At 61.6% G+C, this 18,322-nt stretch overlaps 1 protein-coding gene across 6 annotated transcripts in view; it reads right to left on the reverse strand.

Moving 5' to 3' along the window:
- The window catches only part of BAIAP2 (BAR/IMD domain containing adaptor protein 2), a 63,622-nt gene that overhangs the window by 10,966 nt on the left and 34,334 nt on the right, over positions 1 to 18,322 (reverse strand). For all 6 annotated transcript variants that reach the window (XR_011562131.1, XM_019981298.2, XM_019981300.2 and 3 more), the window contains 7 exons: positions 14,839 to 14,900; positions 14,276 to 14,347; positions 13,556 to 13,693; positions 4,891 to 5,043; positions 2,001 to 2,225; positions 1,652 to 1,853; positions 797 to 998 (listed from right to left, as the gene is read on the reverse strand). Coding sequence is in view for 5 of the 6 variants with exons in the window: in XM_019981298.2 (XP_019836857.1) it covers positions 797 to 998; positions 1,652 to 1,853; positions 2,001 to 2,225; positions 4,891 to 5,043; positions 13,556 to 13,693; positions 14,276 to 14,347; positions 14,839 to 14,900 (1,054 nt within the window). In the remaining variant the exon portion in view is untranslated. The remainder of the gene's footprint in view (positions 1 to 796; positions 999 to 1,651; positions 1,854 to 2,000; positions 2,226 to 4,890; positions 5,044 to 13,555; positions 13,694 to 14,275; positions 14,348 to 14,838; positions 14,901 to 18,322) is intronic.

Here is an 18,322-nt window from a genome sequence, read left to right on the forward strand (position 1 = left end):
CTGCCCAGCTGCACACATCTGAGGAGGGGGTGCGTGCACACACTCCAGGGAGACCAGGAGACCCCACTGGGGCATCCATCCAGCTCTGGGCCACCTTGCCCTGGACAGGAGTGGGGCTGTGGGTGAGCGAAGGTGCCAGGACCAAGCAGGGCTCCAACTTCTTCAGCAAGCAGGATGGGATTCCTGGCTCAGCTCCACATGGCTGCAAAGCCACAGACCCAACAGGAGAGGCCGCCCAGAGCCCCCACGGGGAGGGTGCCCCTTGGCACTCAGAGCTCCCCACCCAGGATGGCGCTTGCCAGGAAGCCAGAGCCAAGCTCAGCCCAGCCTCTCCCTCCCTGGTGGAGGCAGGCTGACCCCTGGGCAGGGGTCTCTCAGCCCACCTAAAGACCCACGCACGATGGTGGTGGTGGTGGTGGGAGCAGTTGGAAGGGACAGCCCCTGACCTGGGCAGCTTCTGGCTGAGCGAGAGCCAGGCATTGGCACAGCCTCTTGGCAACAAGTGTCAAACTAAGCTGTGAAGGTGTGGCCCGTGACTCAAAGCCACTTCTGGAACCCTCACAAGGGTGGCTCACATGCACAGAAAGGCTCTGGGGTAGAAGGCTGGCTTCTCCTGCCTGGGAGGCCATATGCACACGTGGGGTGCTGGGCTGAGTCAAGGGACATAAAAGTGAGGGCTGGTGGGGGTCTGTCCCTCCTAACAGACCCGTGGGACCTGGATAATTGGTCTGAAGGAGGACCCAGGGACAGGACGCAGGGACCTGGGTCAGGAGGCTGACGCCCCCGCCGGACTCACATCTTGGTCTTCTCGCTCTCGCCGTAGTGCCAGCCGTCTCGGGCCTCGGGCACCAGCAGGGTGATGAGGTCACCCTCCTTGAAGCTCAGCAGAGTGCTGTTGTCCCCGGCCGCGTGGGAGAAAATGGCCTTCACCCGCATGCGGCCGTTGCGCTCCAGGCCGGCGGCCATGGAGCTCGAGCGAGGCAGGGTCTTGTTCTCAGCTGCCGGGAACATCAGGGCAGGTGTGAGGGGGAGCTCCACCCCACGCGGGGAAGGGCGCAGTCGCCCTCCCGTCAGTTCGGCTGTCTGACCATGGGACGCTCGGAGCCCCCAGGTGGGCCTGGAGGTGGACGCTCCACACTTATGGATGGCTGCCAGGCCTCCAGGGCTGTCTGGCTCAGACTCCGGAAGGAGCTGGGAGCTGGGGTGTGTGTGGATGCGGCCTCTGACCTGCCGCTCATTAGCTGGGGCAGTTCTCTGGGTCTTAGGCTCAGCTTTCCCATCTGCTAATGGGGAGACCCTCACAAGCCAAGGCCCACTGGGGGGGCTGCAGGAGGGGGAGTGCCGTCCATAGCAGACGTGCTGGAGGCAGGGCAAGGAATGGTCCCACGGTCAGCAAAGTGCTCTCCAGCGACACTCACCCGCTCTTGTCACTGGCTGAGCTGCTGGCATCCCTGCACTGCCCTGCCCTGCCACACTCACTTCACGGGGGAGCCCGGTCAAGCTCAAGGATCTGGGATGGAAATCTCAAAGCGGTCCCCAGGGTGCTGCACACACGCGTGCCCGTGAGCCTCCAGGCTCCCCCCAGCCTCCCCTCGGGGATGCCATGACTGCTGTGGGCCAGGTGGGCCTGGGGCCCCAGTGGAGCGCTTACTGGTGGCGTAGCTGTTCTTGGGTGCCACACTTTTGCGCACGGGAAGCGTGTTGGAGTAGGAGTCGCTCAGCTTGCTCTGAGACTGCGGGGGTGACGTGGACTTGGGCTGGGTGGCCTTGCGGTCAGCCCATGGGTTGTAGTCCTCGCTGTCTGGGCCCGAGACGCCATTCATGACGGGTGCGTTCTCCTGGGCAGACAGCCGCTGTCGACAAGAGGTGACATGGGTGTGGGGTGGCAGGAGGGCCTGAGCCTGGCAAGGTCTCCCTGTTAGGGCACCCCAGGATGCCAACCACTGGCACCAAGGGGAACCACCCCCACACCCACAGAACTTTCTGAAGCAAGGACTTACCCCCACAAATGGGGCCAGTTCAGGGGGCACCGGCAGGGGCTTGGCCCCTGGAATGGGGTCTGAGATGACCAGGTTGGACTTGGAGGCCGAAAGGCCGCTGGGGAGGATGGAGCCGTTACTGTTGCCCATCTGCTGCATCAGCTGCACGGCGCGGTCGGGGATCTTGTTGGGGTCGGCACAGGCCTGCTGCCATAGCGGCAGCTTTTGCGCCAGCAGCTCCTTGCCCTAGAGTGGAGGAAGCCGAACAGGGTGGGCGTGAGGGCCAGCTCAGGCTTCCGCACCCGGGGGGGCTTCCCCGCAGGGCCAGGAGAGCCCAGGGCCTGTGGTCCACCTCACAGACACAGCCCCTCGGCTCCCAGCTGGCACCAGGTGGCTCCTGAAGAGACACACCCAACCCCAGGTAGGCACGCCTGGCTGGGGCTGCTCTTCGCCAGGTGGGGTGCCTCAACCAGGTGAGCCACCTCTAAGTCTCTGACTCCTGACCTGGGAAAGGGGCCAGATATGGTACAGCATGCCCCTCAGCTGAGAGACCTCTCAGAATGAGGTCAAACCAAGGCCTGACCTGAGAGGGGCCTCCCCAGGGGCCTGAGAGAGTTGAAAGAACAGGAGCTCGCGTGGTCAGCCAGAGAACAGGATAGGCTCTTCGTGGGCCAACCATGAGGTACTAGAAGAGTGCCGTTCAGGTAGATTGAGGGCACTGTTGGGGAGGGACACAGCTGCCCAGGGCCTCCCACCCCAACCCAGGGGCCCTCGAGCCCAGCTGTCCCTCCAGTGTGCTCCAGGGTCTGCCCAGGACACAGGGGGCCAGAGGGCACAAGGGCCTGACAAAGCACGAGGAAGCCACAGGCCTGACCAGGGTCCCAGCGTGAGGGGGTGGCCAAAAGCAAGACACTAGCCTGAGATCCCCTGCAGCCCATTCAGGGGTCTTGGACCCATGGCATGGACACACTTAGGGCCCTGGAGACGGCTCTGCCTCCCCTGTCCTAGCCCTCTGGCCGACGTGGGCTACCCTACCTGCAGCACATGATACAACTGTGTTTCCATGCAGACCCCAGACCCACCCTGGGTGGAGCTTAGGGCAGTTAAGGTCTCCAGGACCTCGGATGGGTCTGTCCAGCCCTGTCTCTCCTCACTTATCTTCCCACTTCTTTTGACCTGTGTCTGGGGCTGGGAGGTGGCGCCCACATGGGAAAACTGGGGGATGCTGGACAAACAGCCCTTTGGAGCAGGCCAGGGCCCCTCCCCCAACTTCCGGTTTAGACCAGGGGCCATGAGGGCTGGCTGCTCATCTGCGTAGAACGTTTAACTGGAAAACAGCCAGGGCAGTTGGCTTACATGTCAGTGGCCACATTCCCTGTGCAATGGCCCAAACTGAAGACAGTTACAATCCAGCCTCTGGCTGAAAGGAACAGTTGATGGGTCTGGGCTGGTGGTAAAAAACTGGGTCAGCAGGAACCCTCACCAACAGGGACCACTCAGGGATCCCCCTCAGTTGATGGCCCTGTCATTGTCAGGCCTGAACCCAGACAACAGGGAAATGTTAGCTGCCTGCTGCTAGGAATAGCAGTGGGGCTCTGCCTTCATGCCCTGGTGCCCCAGACCCGGGGCTTGTGCCTTTCTCAAACCTCCTGGGGGGCTGGGGTCGTTTCTTGGGAAGTCATCTCGCATACACACGATCTGCCCTCCCGCAGGAAACAGAGATGGTGGCATCCTAGAAAAGAATGGCTTTCCTGCCTTCCTTCCATCACGGATGGGTCCTCGCTCTCCTGAGCAGCCACAGGGCCCAGCGGCCGCCAGAGGGCGTACACGCCTGCCGCACGGCTGCTGGAGCCGCGTGGGCGCTGCGGCGGCCCTGCCGGAGCACTGCAGCTCTAGCAAGCACCTCCCCGCTGCCAGCCAGTCCTCCAGGCACAGGACCTGAATGCAGTCTCACATGGCGGGGTGGCCCCACCCCGACCCTGCAGAGGACACAAGGCCCATCACTGTCCTTGCGCTGCACCTGTGGCAGCAGCAGGCCCTCGGGCAGGCCCAGGCAGGCAGGAGCCTCTCCATGGAGGCTGAGGGCATCTGCCAGCCTGGGGACCAGAAGCTGAGTCAGATCAAACACGTGTGAGGTGCTGCCCCCAGAACACCTTTACGGAAAAAGGACACAAATGAGGGTCTCCCTCGTTGGCTAGGGCTGCCTAACTACACCTAAGCTCTCAGAACATTCTGGAATGTTCCAGCTGACAGCTCTGACCCCACTCCAGTTCCTACCTGTGGACTACGGGGAACAGAAGCCCCACCGAAGCTATCCGTTTTTTCAGGGGAGATGTGTACTCCGGGTCGTGCTGGCCTTGGGGGGCTAAGCTGGCCTCTATAGGGGCTGGTACTGCAGCACCTCCCAAGGAGCTTGCTCCCTGGAGAAGACCCTCTCAGTGGGCTACTGATGTGAAAAGTGAAACTTGAAGTGTTGTTCAGTCATGTTCCACTCTTTGCGATCCCATGGACTGTAGCTAGCCAGGTTCCTCTGTCCATGAAATTCTCTAGGCAAGAATACTGGAGTGGGTTGCCATTCCCTTCTCCAAGAGATTTTCTTGACCCAGGGACTGAACCCTGGTCTCCTGCATTGCAAGCAGATTCTTTACTGTCAGAGCCACCAGGAAAGCTTGAGTTACTGGTGTAATTGCTCTCAAAAAAAGCACCTGGCAATTTCTACTGGGAGTTGTAAAACATCTGCAACCTTGACCTGGTAACTGTCCTTCCAGAACTCTCCTCCTGAGATCGAAAATGCACGGGACATTCAGCACAGTGTTCCCTCATCACAGCTCAAGGTGGGGCACGCCCCCGTGCTCCCCAGGGAGGCGGTCTCTGCCGATGAGGCCCAGTCCCGTGCGGGGCAAGCACCCACCTTGGAGTGGTAGGCGGCGGAGTTCTTGGCCACGGCACACTGCTTCTCCACCAGGAAGCAGAACCTCCGCCTCTCCTCGGTGAGGGCGGTCTTGTAGCCGTCGGACACGTAGCTCTCCAGCTCACCCTGCTTGTTGCCGATGGCATCGATGTACTGGGGGTGGGAGAGGCAGATGAGCCCGCAACAGGACAACACCCCGTCAACCTCCCGTTCTGAGCAGCCCCACGGAGGCGGAGCACACCTCCCGGCCAGCCCACCAGGGTGGGTGCTTGGCCGTGTGGCCACTCACTTTGGCCAAGAGACTATCCCGCTGAGCCACTGCCCCCTGGTGCCCTGGCAGCTGCATGTGTGGGGACCATGTGGCAGACTGCCCGGTGAGGCTGGTGTGGCAGCTCCCTCAGACCCAGACACCAACCACGAAAGCCATCCTGATAGTCGGAAGATCAGGACAGCTCAGCTGGCACTGTGCGTTGGAAAATGACTAGTTCACGCACGAATCCCACGGGAGTGGGCAGAGCGCACAGTTCGATGCTACAGCACACCAGAACGCTCTGGTTCTGCAGGATGGAAAGTTCCAGTAACAGTCCCAGCAAGACTCGGGGCAGCTGTCCCAGGGAGGCCTGCAGGCCCCCCGCGTCTCTGTGCGGCCCTGCCTCTGGGATGCAGGAGAGCCTTCCACCCCCTCCCTGTCTCCCCTCTCTCCCCAAAGCCCACTCCACGCTCCACAAGGGGCACAGACTCCTCTGTCCTGAACTGGGATCCCCCTCTACCGCGCCGGCCGGCCGGGGGGACCAGCCTTCACAGAATCAAGCCCCATCCTCTGGCAGGGGCAGACCCGGGCCGCGAGGGGGTGGCCTCCCCCGCCTGACTCACCGCCTCCCCCACAGCTCTGACTCATTATGGGTGGGTGGTGCAGAGCCGGGTGGGTGCAGTGCAGGCTGTTCCTGGCCCCTCCCTGGTCCCCCCTTCGCAGCGGCGTGCAGCTGTAGGGCAAACGCCTGCTGGGTGTGGGCCGTCCCCAGCGCTGTCCCCAGCTCAAGGCTCTGCCAGTGTGAGCCTGCCTGCCCAGCACTCTCACCAGGACAGGGACCCTGCTCCCCGCTGCATGTGCAGACCACCCTCCCTTCAACACTGAACCCCACTCTCCTCACCCTGAGAGCTTAAACGGGCCTCCACGTGGCCAGCCCACTCCCCGACCCCGGAGGAATCCGCCCTGGCCCTCCTGAGCAGCCGCAGGGCCAGCCAGGCCACGAGGTGTGCCTGACAAAGTTCAAGCAGGAGGGGAGAGGCCCTCAGGGCAGCCCTGCTGGCTGCCTCCACCAGCCCACCTCCCTGCTCCCGAGCCCCACGTGGTGAAACCCGTGCACACCCAGACCTTCAGCCTCTGCCCCTCAGCCTGCAGAGTGGCTCCTCTAGGAAGCGGGGGAGTCTGCAGATGTGGGGTGCCACAGCAGGCAAGGCTGTGCTGTGTGAAAGGACCCCTCAGATGCTGCCCACCAAGGGGCTGGCTCACACCCCAAAGCCCCCATGTGGACAAGAGGCCTGAAGGTGGGAACACCCGCTGGACACAAGGGCCTGGATGGGGCAGGGCTCGCTCAGAGACGGGGACACTGATGCAGGCCCCTGCTGCCCGCATCCCATCACCTAAATAGCACCCGGCATTAGACCGAAACCCCCCAGGGCCTCCGCCCACTCTCCTCCGTGGCTGTCCTACCCACTCCGGGGGACAGTGGAACATCGGTGTGGCCCTGCAGGCTTCAACCAGCCCTGAACCAAGATGCCTCCCTTGGCCTGCTCTCAAGTACATGGCTGCACCTGGGCTCAGCTGTGATCCTGAGAGCCCCCTAAGGGGCTTCCAGAGTCTCTGCAAAGCTCTAGAAGGAGAACTTTGGGGTTTAACTCTAGTAAAAGCCGCAGCCAGCCGGTCCCTGGGGTCACCACCTCCCACCCTCCGGGGTGCCGCTCCAGTGCCAGGCAGGCCTGGGAGGCAGGGTGGGCGTGGGGTGACTGGGTAAGAGAGGCTGAGGCCCTGAGAAGTCAGCACAGAGCCTCGAGAAGGCAAGCCCAAGGGAGGCACCCACGGTCACCTAAGCAGAGACTTTGGGGGCGGAGGAAGACACCTCCGTGAGCGGTCACCCCAGGACAGCGGTGTAAACCGGGACGTGGGCCCCCCGGGTCCACCCGCCCCGAGCCCGCTGCTGAGGACGGCTCCCCCTCTCACCGCCCGGCGTCCCATCCGTCCTACAGCCGGTTTCTGGGTTTTCAGGCTGCGGTAACGTCTTTCACCTCAATGTTCCCACTCCCTGGAGGGGAGAGAAACTGGCTCCAGGCGAGCTGGCGCGGGGTGCTGGCCTCATTAGCTGCCTGGCAGCCTCCCGTGCCGGGGGAGGAAGCGGCGGTTTATTTTTAAGATTTCCATTTATTCAAACAAGCCCCAAGATTGGCCAGAAGCAGCTCAGGTCTCAGGCAGGGACCCGGGGGCTCCCGGAGCCACGCAGTGTCTTTCCAGGACCACACCTGCCCGGGACGGGGCAGGAGAGACGTCACCCTGGCTGGGGTGCCCAGCCCAGGAGAGCTGACCCTTCCTCCTCACCCAGCATCCGGCCAGGACCCAGGCTGCCACTTCTGTCAAGGAATAACTGCCAGCCCTCCTGACCTTCCCCAAAGCTGCCTCCTTGTGGAGAGAGGCCATCACTTTGAAGGGCAGACCCTAGAAATCTAGGCCAAGTGAGGAGCTTCGTATCCAAAGGGGCGGGAGAGGAGGACACCCCAGGCCACACTGGCCGCTGTGGGCAGGGGACATTCCCAAACACGCAGGAATGCCCGCACTCTCTGGGACGGGCAGAGGACAGAACGTGCCTCACCTGACAGCCCTGAGGGGTTCCAAACAGGCCACAGAAAATAGCCTGAGCCTGTCCCCGCCACAGGGGGGCACCATGGCCAGGCTCCCAGCGTCCTGACTCCCCACCCCCCACCCCTGCTCCTGGCTTAGCGGGTGCTATGGCGACGGCACTATAGAAACACCCAGCTGAAAGCATTTAAGACCCACGGAACGCTCCCACTTAGTCACCCTGGGCTGAACAGCCCTGTAATCCGAGAAGACAAAAGTGATTGGGACACACGTCTCCTCTGCAAGCGGCCTGGTGACTCAGAGCGGGGGAGGGGCGCTCTAGCAAACACCCGGGGCTCTGGTCTCCCTCACCCAATAGGCCACCCAGCTTTCCCACATTTCTCCAAATTTCTCCCATGCGGTCCCTAACCGCTGCAGCTGGGGAATGACAGGGGGACCCTTGGCCCTCAGCTGTCACTGCCCATGACCATCACTCCAAGGAGACAAGGAGGGAACCCCGGCAGCTGTGATGGACAGAAAGGAACAGCCGGAATGGGATGCCCCCAGCTGCATCCGGTCACTGGGTACGTTCTGGGGGCAGCCGGTGGCTTTCCTGGACCCTTGGACCCTGTGCCCAGGCCAAGAACAGGATGGCCAGCCTTCGGTTCAGCAGACTGTTAAGAATCTCTCTGAAGCACAAGAGCTCCAAGCAGGGCTGGGGACCAGGGCTGAGCAGAGGGCAAGTGCGCCCTCCTTCCCAGAGGCCAGCAGGCGGAAAAGCCAGCAGTCAGCAGTATGGGGCACGTGCTGTGGGCACATTCTCAGGCAGAGAGCGCAGTGCCCCTCGCGGGTGACACAGATCCAGGGGCCCAGGCTGCCCATTTTCCTGAGAAGGGGCCCACAACCACCACTAGATGGGCCAAGGGTTCCGTGACCAAAGAGAGAATGTGAGGCCACTTTGGTCCACACCAGTGGGTTGGACACGCTGACAAAGGCCTTGAGGCCCAAGGGGATGGGTCTTAGTAATCTGCGAGCACCCTGAGCCCAGGGCTTCGGTGGCTGCTGGGGAGCCCGGTGGCTTCTGGGATCCATGCCACCTGGGTCTGCTTTGCCGCCCTGGGACCTGGAGGAGGGCAGAACCTGGGCTCCCGTGCCCACCTGCTGGGTGGCCAAGTCTCTGGACCCTTTGGGTCTCAGGTTCCTCAGGGGCTGAGACACAACGTCACCACCCAACTAGGCAGCCCCTCCTCACGTGACCCCAGAGGTTTCGCAGGTACGGAACTCACACCCAATTTCAAAGACTCAGCAGGAAAGAGACAAACACAACACACCTCACTAGTATCTGGCGCAATGATTACGTGTCTAAATAACACTCTAGATGTGTTCTGCCCAGTAAAACGCTTTTCCTGTATCACACTTATTATGTGCCCACCTCTCAGTGCAAAAAGACAGGGGCCATGTGCCTGGCGCTGCCCCCAAAAGTCCTCCCAGCTCTGAAAGCAGAAGTCGCTCCAGATTTCTCACAGTGTTATCTAGCTAGGCAGCCCACTGGGGGGGCTTAATCTGGGGAACTGGGAGTAGGTACGGGGCGGGGGGGCAGAGTTCCCCGGAGGACTGAGCAGATGATGCCATCTCGGGACACAGAAGCCCTAAGAGGATACTCTGGCTTTTCAGTTGCTTTACCCAGAGGACCTCTGCTTATCTCCAAGTAAAGAAGACATCCCACTGCTGGGATGTCTTGTCCATAGATGTCTTTCGCACTGAAGAGCTCTTTATAACAAGAACAGCAGACACATAAGGGGCTTAAACCACTGCCGTCAAACATCATGTGTTATCGGGACCAGCCTCTGCCATTATCTTTTTTGAAGATCTAAATTATGGTTATTTTGTTTTTGCTTTGTTAATTACACATCCCTTTAAATAGAACGAATCTCTCCCCTTTCTCAGACCGCAGTCTGAGCCCAGGGAGGGGGAGCCGACTGCCGGAACTGCCCGCTGCAGTCAACACAGGCCCTGGCAACAGCCCACACCCCACAAACCAGAACACCCGAGGCCCTGCTCTCAGCATCTCAGAGAGGGAGAGCGGAGGATGGCTCAGGACGCAAGGGGGGCTCTCAGCAGTTCTGGGTCCCCCGGCAACCCCCACCCCACTGGGTGGGTGGGCTGGGGTGGCTGGGCCATCTGCCCTCCTGACAGCAGGAGCCTGCCAGGGTCAGCAGCTCCAAGGACCAGGCTGCTAAGGACCTGGTGCTGGGCTGGCAGGGATGGTCAAGGGCCCTGGCCCGCTGCACTCAGGAAGCCGGTTTGGCCCACACTGGGGGTGACCCTGCCCCACATCTATGCCCACCCATCTGCCTCCAGCCTTCTCTTCCTGGGCTCTCACCTTTCCACTGCGGTCTCAGTGGCCCCTCCCTCAGAGCCTGCACAAGGGCGGGAAGGACGCGCTCTGTCCCCATGACCCCTGCTGGTCACACGTCACACACCAATGTGAATCCCAAAGGCACGTTGACTGCTCGGTTTTCTAACAGTCACAGTGCCCCTCAGAGACCGAGGACTCCTACCTAATCAGAGCTGGGCTGGGGGTGGGGCCGAGGGAAACAGAAACGGAAGAAATCCTTGGCCAGGTCCTGCAGGATCTGTGAGGGGGACGTGCACCCAGAGCCTGGCCAGCTCCACCTTCCCAAAGGGCTTCACCGGGGACGGCTCATGGCACAGCCACCCCCCAGCCCAGACCCTTCTGTCAGAAGCCCCGGAGACCGCCGACCAGCCGGGGGCCAGCTGTCCATCAGAATCACCTTGAAGCTTGGAGAACCTGACACTCAGGCTACAATACAGCTATGCACCCACGCCTGGGGAGGAGGACCCCAGGCCAGAGACGGCGCCAGACGAGGCCTGTGGCCACACACTGTCAGACACGCGGTGCGTCCTCCACGACCACCCCGTGGCACTTCAGCGCCTGTGAGCCGGCGGTGACAGAGGTGTGGAGCGTGACCTCGCCATGTGGTCAGCGCTTGGGGCGCTCCCTACTTCTAGAAAGAAGCCCGCGTCCTAATTTGCGCCCCAAATGCCTCTAAGTGCCTAATTCCTGACCTAAAATCAGTTCTCTTCATGGAAATCCCAAAACACAGTCTCAATTACCAGCAGTTCCTGAAGATGGCCGGCTCTGACCCAGTCCCCGTCACGGGGAACCCGTCACAGGCTGACTGGCGGTCAGTCTCCCCTGGCACCACCCGTGGAGCGTGACCCGCGGGTACAGCCCCACCTCAGTGCTCAGTGCAGACGGGCCGCTCGGCAGCAGAGGCGCCTTGGGGAGGCATATGGCTGCTCCAAGGGCTGACCTGTGCCTGGCAGGTGCCCAGAAGCCTCTCTACCCTCCCTGGTGAGTGTCCTGTCCACACTGAGCTCTAGTCAGAAGCGGAACAAGTGGGCCAGGGGCTCCAGAAGGCTCACAGGTGACCCCAGGGATTGCCCCGGGCAAGCCCACCTGTCTCAGGAGCACTGAGCCACCTGCCTGTGGGAGCACTGGGTGCACACCCACAGATGGACACCAGAGCCACAAGGCTCCATCAGTCTGGGTGTCCCATCTCCTCTGCCAAGGGGTGTCACAGCTCAGGTCAGCCCAGGCTGTGGCTCGGAGATGCCCAGGTGGGGGCCCTGTGCCAGCCATGGGGCTCGGGATCACCCCTACCTGCACATACTGCCCACTGGGCCACACATGGCCCAGACCCTGGTGAAGGTCCCCAGGGTGCCAGAGACTCTGGGACTCACAGAGGCTCCGAGGGAGCAGGGGGTCGCCAGTGCCTGGGGTCCTTCCCCATCTCCAGGGGTCCACAGTCCGGAATCCACCCCCACTCGGTGACAGTGCACAAGTACACCCACTTGCAGCAGGCACGTCTAGTGGCCGGGTCACTGCGGTCCAGGCGAGGCCGGGCTCTCCAGGGCCGGGCCGTGAACTACAGTCTGGATGGATGGAGCTGCCCCCACGGCTGATCTGCTACTGGGTGGCCTGTGTGGGAGCACTGCAGGTGGAGGGGCGTTCTAAAAAACAGAGACGGGGAGAGCAGAGTCCTGCCCTCCCTCAGTAAGAGTCTTTAATGAGCCGCTTTCTGTGACTCGCAGGACCTTGGCCAAGGCGAAGGGCTGGGCCAACTCAGCACGCCTGCCCTGCCAGCCGGGCACTCCTCCCGGGGAAACGGTGGGGAGGGAAGGGCTGTCACACCAGAAGGTCCCAGGGCCCTCCCAGCCCCTCAAAGCAGACATCAGAGCCTGGCTCCTGGGCCAGGTCCGCAAGGGTTCCAAGGATCAGAAAGAACAGCCCCAGGTGCTGAGGGGCCCTCAGATGCCCGAGTGGGTTGGGCATCCCCACAGGCCACCAGGTAGACCAGAACTGTCCACAAGACGGGCAGCTGGTGTACCTTCCACCGGCTCAGAGCACACCAAGCGCCTGCCCCCTGCCGCACAGACATGGGGTGAGGGACTCTGACGACCCCCAGCCTGGCCTCTCAGGTTCAGTGTCACCAGGGAACAAGAAACACTCCTCGGACTGCCGCTCTGCTTCCCGCCCTTAGAAGATAACTGGAACAAGGTCACGTACTGCCTGTCACCACGTGAGCAGCCTGTGCTGGACGCTGGGAGGGACAGGGTGGAACACAGCCCTACCCCGCCCCTGAGTGGAATAACCCAGGCTATTAACACTGCAATAGCACCCTCAGGAGACTAAGGGGCAGGTGGAGAAGAGGGGTGGGGATGGGTTTGGGAAAGTGAAAGATGCTACAGAAAGGCTGGAGCTGGGTTATTACTGCAACTCCATGAGAAACTCGTGAGGAAGGGGCTGCAGAAGCCCACTCCCCTGCAGGCGTGGCTGCTTCCCACATGGTGGGTTGCGGTACTTAGCTGTCGTCCCCTGCCCATCCTCTCCACCAGGAGCCCCAGGCGCAGAAGGCACAGAGGCCGGGCTGCTCCGGGGGAGCAGGGGGCCTGCTTGTCCACGCCTTACTCAAGTGGCCAGGAGCAGCCTTGTGGCCCCGGAGGGCTCCAGAGGTGCTTGAGGGCAGTGGTGTCGGCACCAGGGGGCATGCCATGCAGGGAGGCCCCGATGGTGTATGTGGTGCCACCAGACTTGCTGCCCTGATGGCCGGCAGGAAGAGCAGGGCTTTAGGAGCGGAGGGGTCCACCCCAGGGGTCACCCCATGCTTGTGCCCAGGAAGCGCGTCCACTGCTGACCGGGTTGGGGGGGGTGGCTGTCCTGTTTCTCCTCCTCGGACGCACGACCTTGGAGAACAGCGTCTGGGCCCGATCTATGTCAACTGGCGGCGGGGTTCTGGTGAGTCAGGTGTATCGGGGCCATGCCTGTCACAGGCCACACTGTCCTAATTCCTTGCCCCCACCCCAGCACACAATGTCTGCAACCAGGGCTGCCCCTCCTGTGTCCTGTAGCGCCATCTGCCTCACACCGCAGGGCCCCTGAGATGCTGAACGGGCCAGTGTCTGCCTGATGGAGGCTCTGAGCCCACGCTGGGCGTGGGCATTTGTGAGTCAATCGGAGTAGCGGTCTGAGGTCTCTCTCTGAGGCAGGAAGGTTCCCTGTGGGTTCTGCTCCTTTGGCAGAGAGCCATGGCACCCACCGAGGCTGCAGGACAGGGCTGCCAGCTCTGGGACGTGGGGCACCCCCACCGGAAATCCCCTAGGAGAGTGGAGCCTGGGTCTGATCCATCAGGAGGGCCTGTCCTTCACTGCTCTCTGAAAGGACCGAGAGTCCTGACACCATAACAGGGGCCCGAGCCCTCCGGCGTGTCCCTGCAGGCAGGGCGCCCGGCACGTGCAGCCGGGTCCTACCTGCAGCTCCTTGTCCGAGTACTTCTGGGGGTTTTTGCTCCCTTGGCTCTTTTTGCGGAGTTTCTTCAGCTCAGCTTGGCACTTGTCCAGCGCGTCACCTTTGCTCCTCTGCTCCGTCTGGTATTTCTTCAGGGCAGCCTGAGAAACGAGTGCCAAGACAATGTGGGCAGTGAGCCAGCGTGCCCCTCCCGCTCTCCACAGGGCCACGGAGGCCCAAGCTCGTGGATGGCAGGACTTGCGCGGCTGCAAACCTGAGGCCTCAGCTCTGCGCACCCTGGAGATAAAGATCAGGGCTGGGACCGCCAGCTGGGCCTCCCTCTTCCACCCCGGGGCGGGAAGGGTGTGAATTCGTGTAATGAGCACCGGGAGTCCAGGCCCCTCGCCCTTCTGGTCAACCTGGGGGAGGGGACGGGACAAGGAAACTCGTGACAGCAGGTCAGAGGAGCTCGTGCAGGTTCCACACGATGGCCACTGCACATCATCGTTTTTACTAAAGCAGCTGAGAGGCAGGGGCAGAGGACCAGGGCGTGTGGGGCATCTGATGCAGGAGTCCACCAAGGGGTCACGTTTGGTCTCAAAGGGGCACAAAATGTCAGAGGAGCTGCGGAAAACTACAGGACGCAGAGCTCACAGGAAGCTGGAAACCCCTTGGACTGAAGAAGTGTTCACACAAAGCCCAAGCAGGGCAGGTGGACCAGCAGGAACGGGTGGGCTACTTACACTCAGGTACCTGGAGTCCAGCTCCACCTTCTGCTCCAGCTGTGTGAGCAGCTCGTTGTGAAAAGACTTCAGCTGGTACCGAGAGAAAACAGAGGTCAGCTCTGATGTACGCCCCGAGGGAGGGAGCCACCTAGGAGAGGGGGCCGGTCACCACGACAAGGGTGCCCAGGACGCTGGGTACCCCCATGGGAGAGAGGAGCCTGTCTGACCTGTGAGCCAATGACCCTGGTGGCCCCATGGAAACAGGCGGCCCCGGGAGAGACTGCTGAACTGGAGCCTGGCCTTCGTGGCCAGCTGAGTGTAAGACCCCATCTGGCCTGTGCCCTGCTCTCCCAGGTCCTTCTGTATACCCCTAGGCCCCACGATGGTCACCTCCTTCATATGTGACTTCTGTCTTGGGCCCTGGGTATGCCCCAGACCCGAGTGTGACCCAGAGCAGCACACGCCTCCCTAGGGGACGCACGGCGAGGCACATGCTCACCTCCTCCACTTTCCTCCGACAGCGCCAGCCCACCTGCAGCTGCCCCTCCCTCCCCGGGCCTCCCTGGGAGGCTACGACTCACCATTTCTTCCAGCTGATTCTGAATCTGCCTGTGGACTTCGGCCATCTGGAAGAGAACGTCCCCTGGAAGGCAGATGGCAGGAGAGAAAAGCAGAAGGGAAGCGAGAGTCTCAGGATCACTGCCCCATTACCCCTCCACAGTCGGGGAGCACGCACCGGTGGGCTGGGCACTGGGGTTGCTGTGGTCTAGGGACCGGAAGGCGGGCAGGGGTGCGCTGGGGGCAGGCGGAGGGGTGCCTCTCCAGGTGATGCCACCCAGAGAGATGGGAAATTCTAGAACAAGGACGCACAGTTGCTTGGTGTCTCTGGGGGCTTGCGGGTGTCTGCATCGGAGCCGAGGTTCACGGTAGAGGTCAGATGAGAGGCCCTACTTTTGCAGGTTTCAACCCTGCCTGCTATCCCACGAGCACCGGCATCTACTCTCACTCGTAGGCGCCAACTACCACTGCCCCAACCACCTCAGGCCCAGGCAGAGGCGGCAGCCTTGACGAGCAGCCCGTGTGTCCTGGGACATAGTGTGGAAGGTGGGGCGACTGTGGAGGGAAGGACCCCATGGCCCAAGACATGCTATGGTCAGCAGAGCTCCAACATCCAGCACCCCAAATCAACGCCGTGGTATAGAAGCTCCGAGCTGGGGCACACACAACAACTGCCTCCAGTGACCCTCAGGGCCACCGCCCACACCCCCCAAGTCAGCACAAAGGACCTCCGTGGACAAATGGCTCACTTCCTCCCCTGCAGAGAGTGGGTCTGGAACGGGCAGTGTGGGCTGCATCCATGCCACTGGCAAGTATTTGCTAAACAGGCGCTGACCACGCACTGTGGCCATATGGAGGAAGGCCTGTCCCTGCCCTCGGGATCTGCTGACTAACCGTCCCGGAGGTGCTGCCTACACCAGGATGTCCCTCCCCTCGTGGCCAGGCCACTCAGGGCTCACATGATCCAGAGAATTCTTTGGTGGGGGGCAGCCATGAGGAGCACCCCTGGTCTCCAAGAGGCTTGCTAGAAAGCAGAACAGTTCCTGTGCCTCCTGCCCTAAAGGGACAACGCTGTCTGCCCTCCAAGGTCACATGGATGGCATGCAGGTGATCCCTCCCAGAAACAAAGTGGGGTTTGGGGGAGGCCAGCTCCTCCTGGTCATCAGGCCATTCCACCAGCTGCTCTCAGCCCTGATGACCACAGGGCATGGTGACCACTGACCACATGTGGTCAGACTCCACCAATCCTTGGGGCAGGCTGCCCAAGGTCAGTGGGCTGTTAGATGGCTGTGGTGCCCACTTCCACCCTGCAGGCTCTGGAGCCCTGCCTCCTGTCTGAATTCTGAGTTCTCACTCTCAGTGTGCTGCTGGACTGAGTTCCCAAAAGACTGGCTTCGCCTTGGACATATGGATGTCTATTGAGGGAGGAGGAAAAGACGAGAGCTCCTCTGAAGGTCATCTGGCGGCTGGGAGGAGCTGTCCTGTACTAGGGAACAGGCCCCGCAAAGCCAACCGCACGTCCCCATCAGGCGACATGGGTGGGGGGTGATTTTCCTGGTGGTCTAGTGGTTAGGACATGGCGATTTTACTGTTGAGGGCACAGGTTCAATCCCGGGTCTGGGAACTAAGATCCTGCAAGCCGTGAGGTGCAGCCAAAAGAGGAGATACAAGCATGTTGGCAGGTCCCCTCGGTCATGGGTTCGGATCACACGTGGCTGGGGTTCACCAGGCCCTGGGCTGAACATCCAGCCTGCCGCCTGTGCCAGTGGAGAGGAGACCCCCTCCCAGGCGATACGTGAGGAAACAGACCCCAGGCTGGCACCAAAGGCAGCAGGCCGTGCACGGCTGCTGTGGAGAGAGGAAGACGCCCAGACCCAGCCTGAGGCCGTGAAGGGTGCTCGCGGGCAGGGCCCGTACCACAGCATGTGAGCGTGAGTGAGCACGTGGGTGTGAACGCAGTGTCTGTGTGGGTGTGAGTGGGGAAAGGCGTGTGCATGTGGGTACACAGGGTGTGTGTGGGAGTGAGTGCCTGCATGAATGCAGAGAGAGTGGGTGTGAGCGTGTGTGGCCATGTTGCACGTGGGTGTGGAATGGGCACACTTGTGGCTGTGTGCGTGAGCCTCCGGCTCCCTTCTCTCTCCCAGCAGCACCCCAGGGCTATGTTCCCGTAGACACGCGGCTCCAGGAAGCTAAGTGACCAGAGGGACCAGGGCTTGGCCACACAGGGTCTGCCTCCAGGACCACGCTCACCCACGAGCGGGCGATGAGAGGACGGGGCGGGGAGACGCCACAACAGGGGCAGACTCCGGAGCTCCCGGGACATGACCCCCAACCCAAGATGATAAACGTTACTGAGCCACCAGGATGCCAGCTCTGGGACCAGGGTACGGGGGACACCCATTTGGGACCAAGAGTCCCTGGAAGTCACTTCCCTCAGGGTCCAAAGAGCAGCCTGACCTTGTGCCTGACGGTGCTGTCTGGCGCAGGGAAACAGGGAGGGGCGGCGCCTGGGGACGAGGAGGCCCCACCTCCACCGTGGCCGCTCGTGGTCAGCATGGTTGATGGTCAACCACGCGCCCAGGGCTGAGCTGAGGTCGACCTGCCCCAGCAGGATACTGTTCAAGTCTTACTCACCCTCTCCTAGCCCTGATCCACTTCTCCACCCCGATCCCAGGGGCCTGGCCAAGGACAACAGGGGACAGAAGGTTCCTGGTCCCTGTCCTTGGCTGAAAAGGAACCACTGAGACAAACAGAAGCAGGCAGCCCAGGGGACAATGCCAGGCTGCCGCCACCCTGACCCGCCTGGCACAGACCTGCAGCTCCCGAGCGGGGTGACGATCCCCCAGATCTGTGGGGACACTGTCCTGTGTCAAGAATGGTGCGCACCTAAGTCTGGACCCACAGGTCACCCTCGGGCCCCAAGGGCTCTCTCAAGCACCACGAAGTGCATGAATAACACAGTAAGTGGCGTTGTGGGCCGTACTCGTGGCCCCAGAATCCTAAGTTAACATCCAGGTCAAACTGAAAACACGTTATTTCCTTAAAAGGCCGTACACAACTAATTCAAGATCATTTGAAAAATGGCAAAAACAACAACAAACAGCAAATCCTTTAAAAAAGGAATTTTTGTTGCCTAGAAGAGTATGCGTAGATTCTCGAGGATTCTGGCCCCTGCACCCCAGGCTCCATCAATGTACTGGGACGCACCCCATCGCCTCTGCTGGCCAGAGACCCCACCAGTCCCCGGGGGTGCATGCAGGGAACAGGCACATGGCTCTGAGCTAAAAGCCAGTGGTTACACAAGCCGGTCCACACGGGGAACTTACACAGTGTGTTTTACAAGCCACTGCAGTAAGTCCCGTGACACGTCTGCAAGGTGGTGGTGTGAGCATGTGCGAGCCACTGGGCGGTGGACTCGAAGCACCATGGGGCACTGGGCCAGCTGCAGGAAGGAGATGGTCACCCCGCCCCGAGATGAGCCTGTGCCCCGAACTCAGCTCCCCAGGA

Source organism: Bos indicus, chromosome 19 (assembly GCF_029378745.1).
Source record: "Bos indicus isolate NIAB-ARS_2022 breed Sahiwal x Tharparkar chromosome 19, NIAB-ARS_B.indTharparkar_mat_pri_1.0, whole genome shotgun sequence".
Classification (NCBI taxonomy): Eukaryota; Metazoa; Chordata; class Mammalia; order Artiodactyla; family Bovidae; genus Bos; species Bos indicus.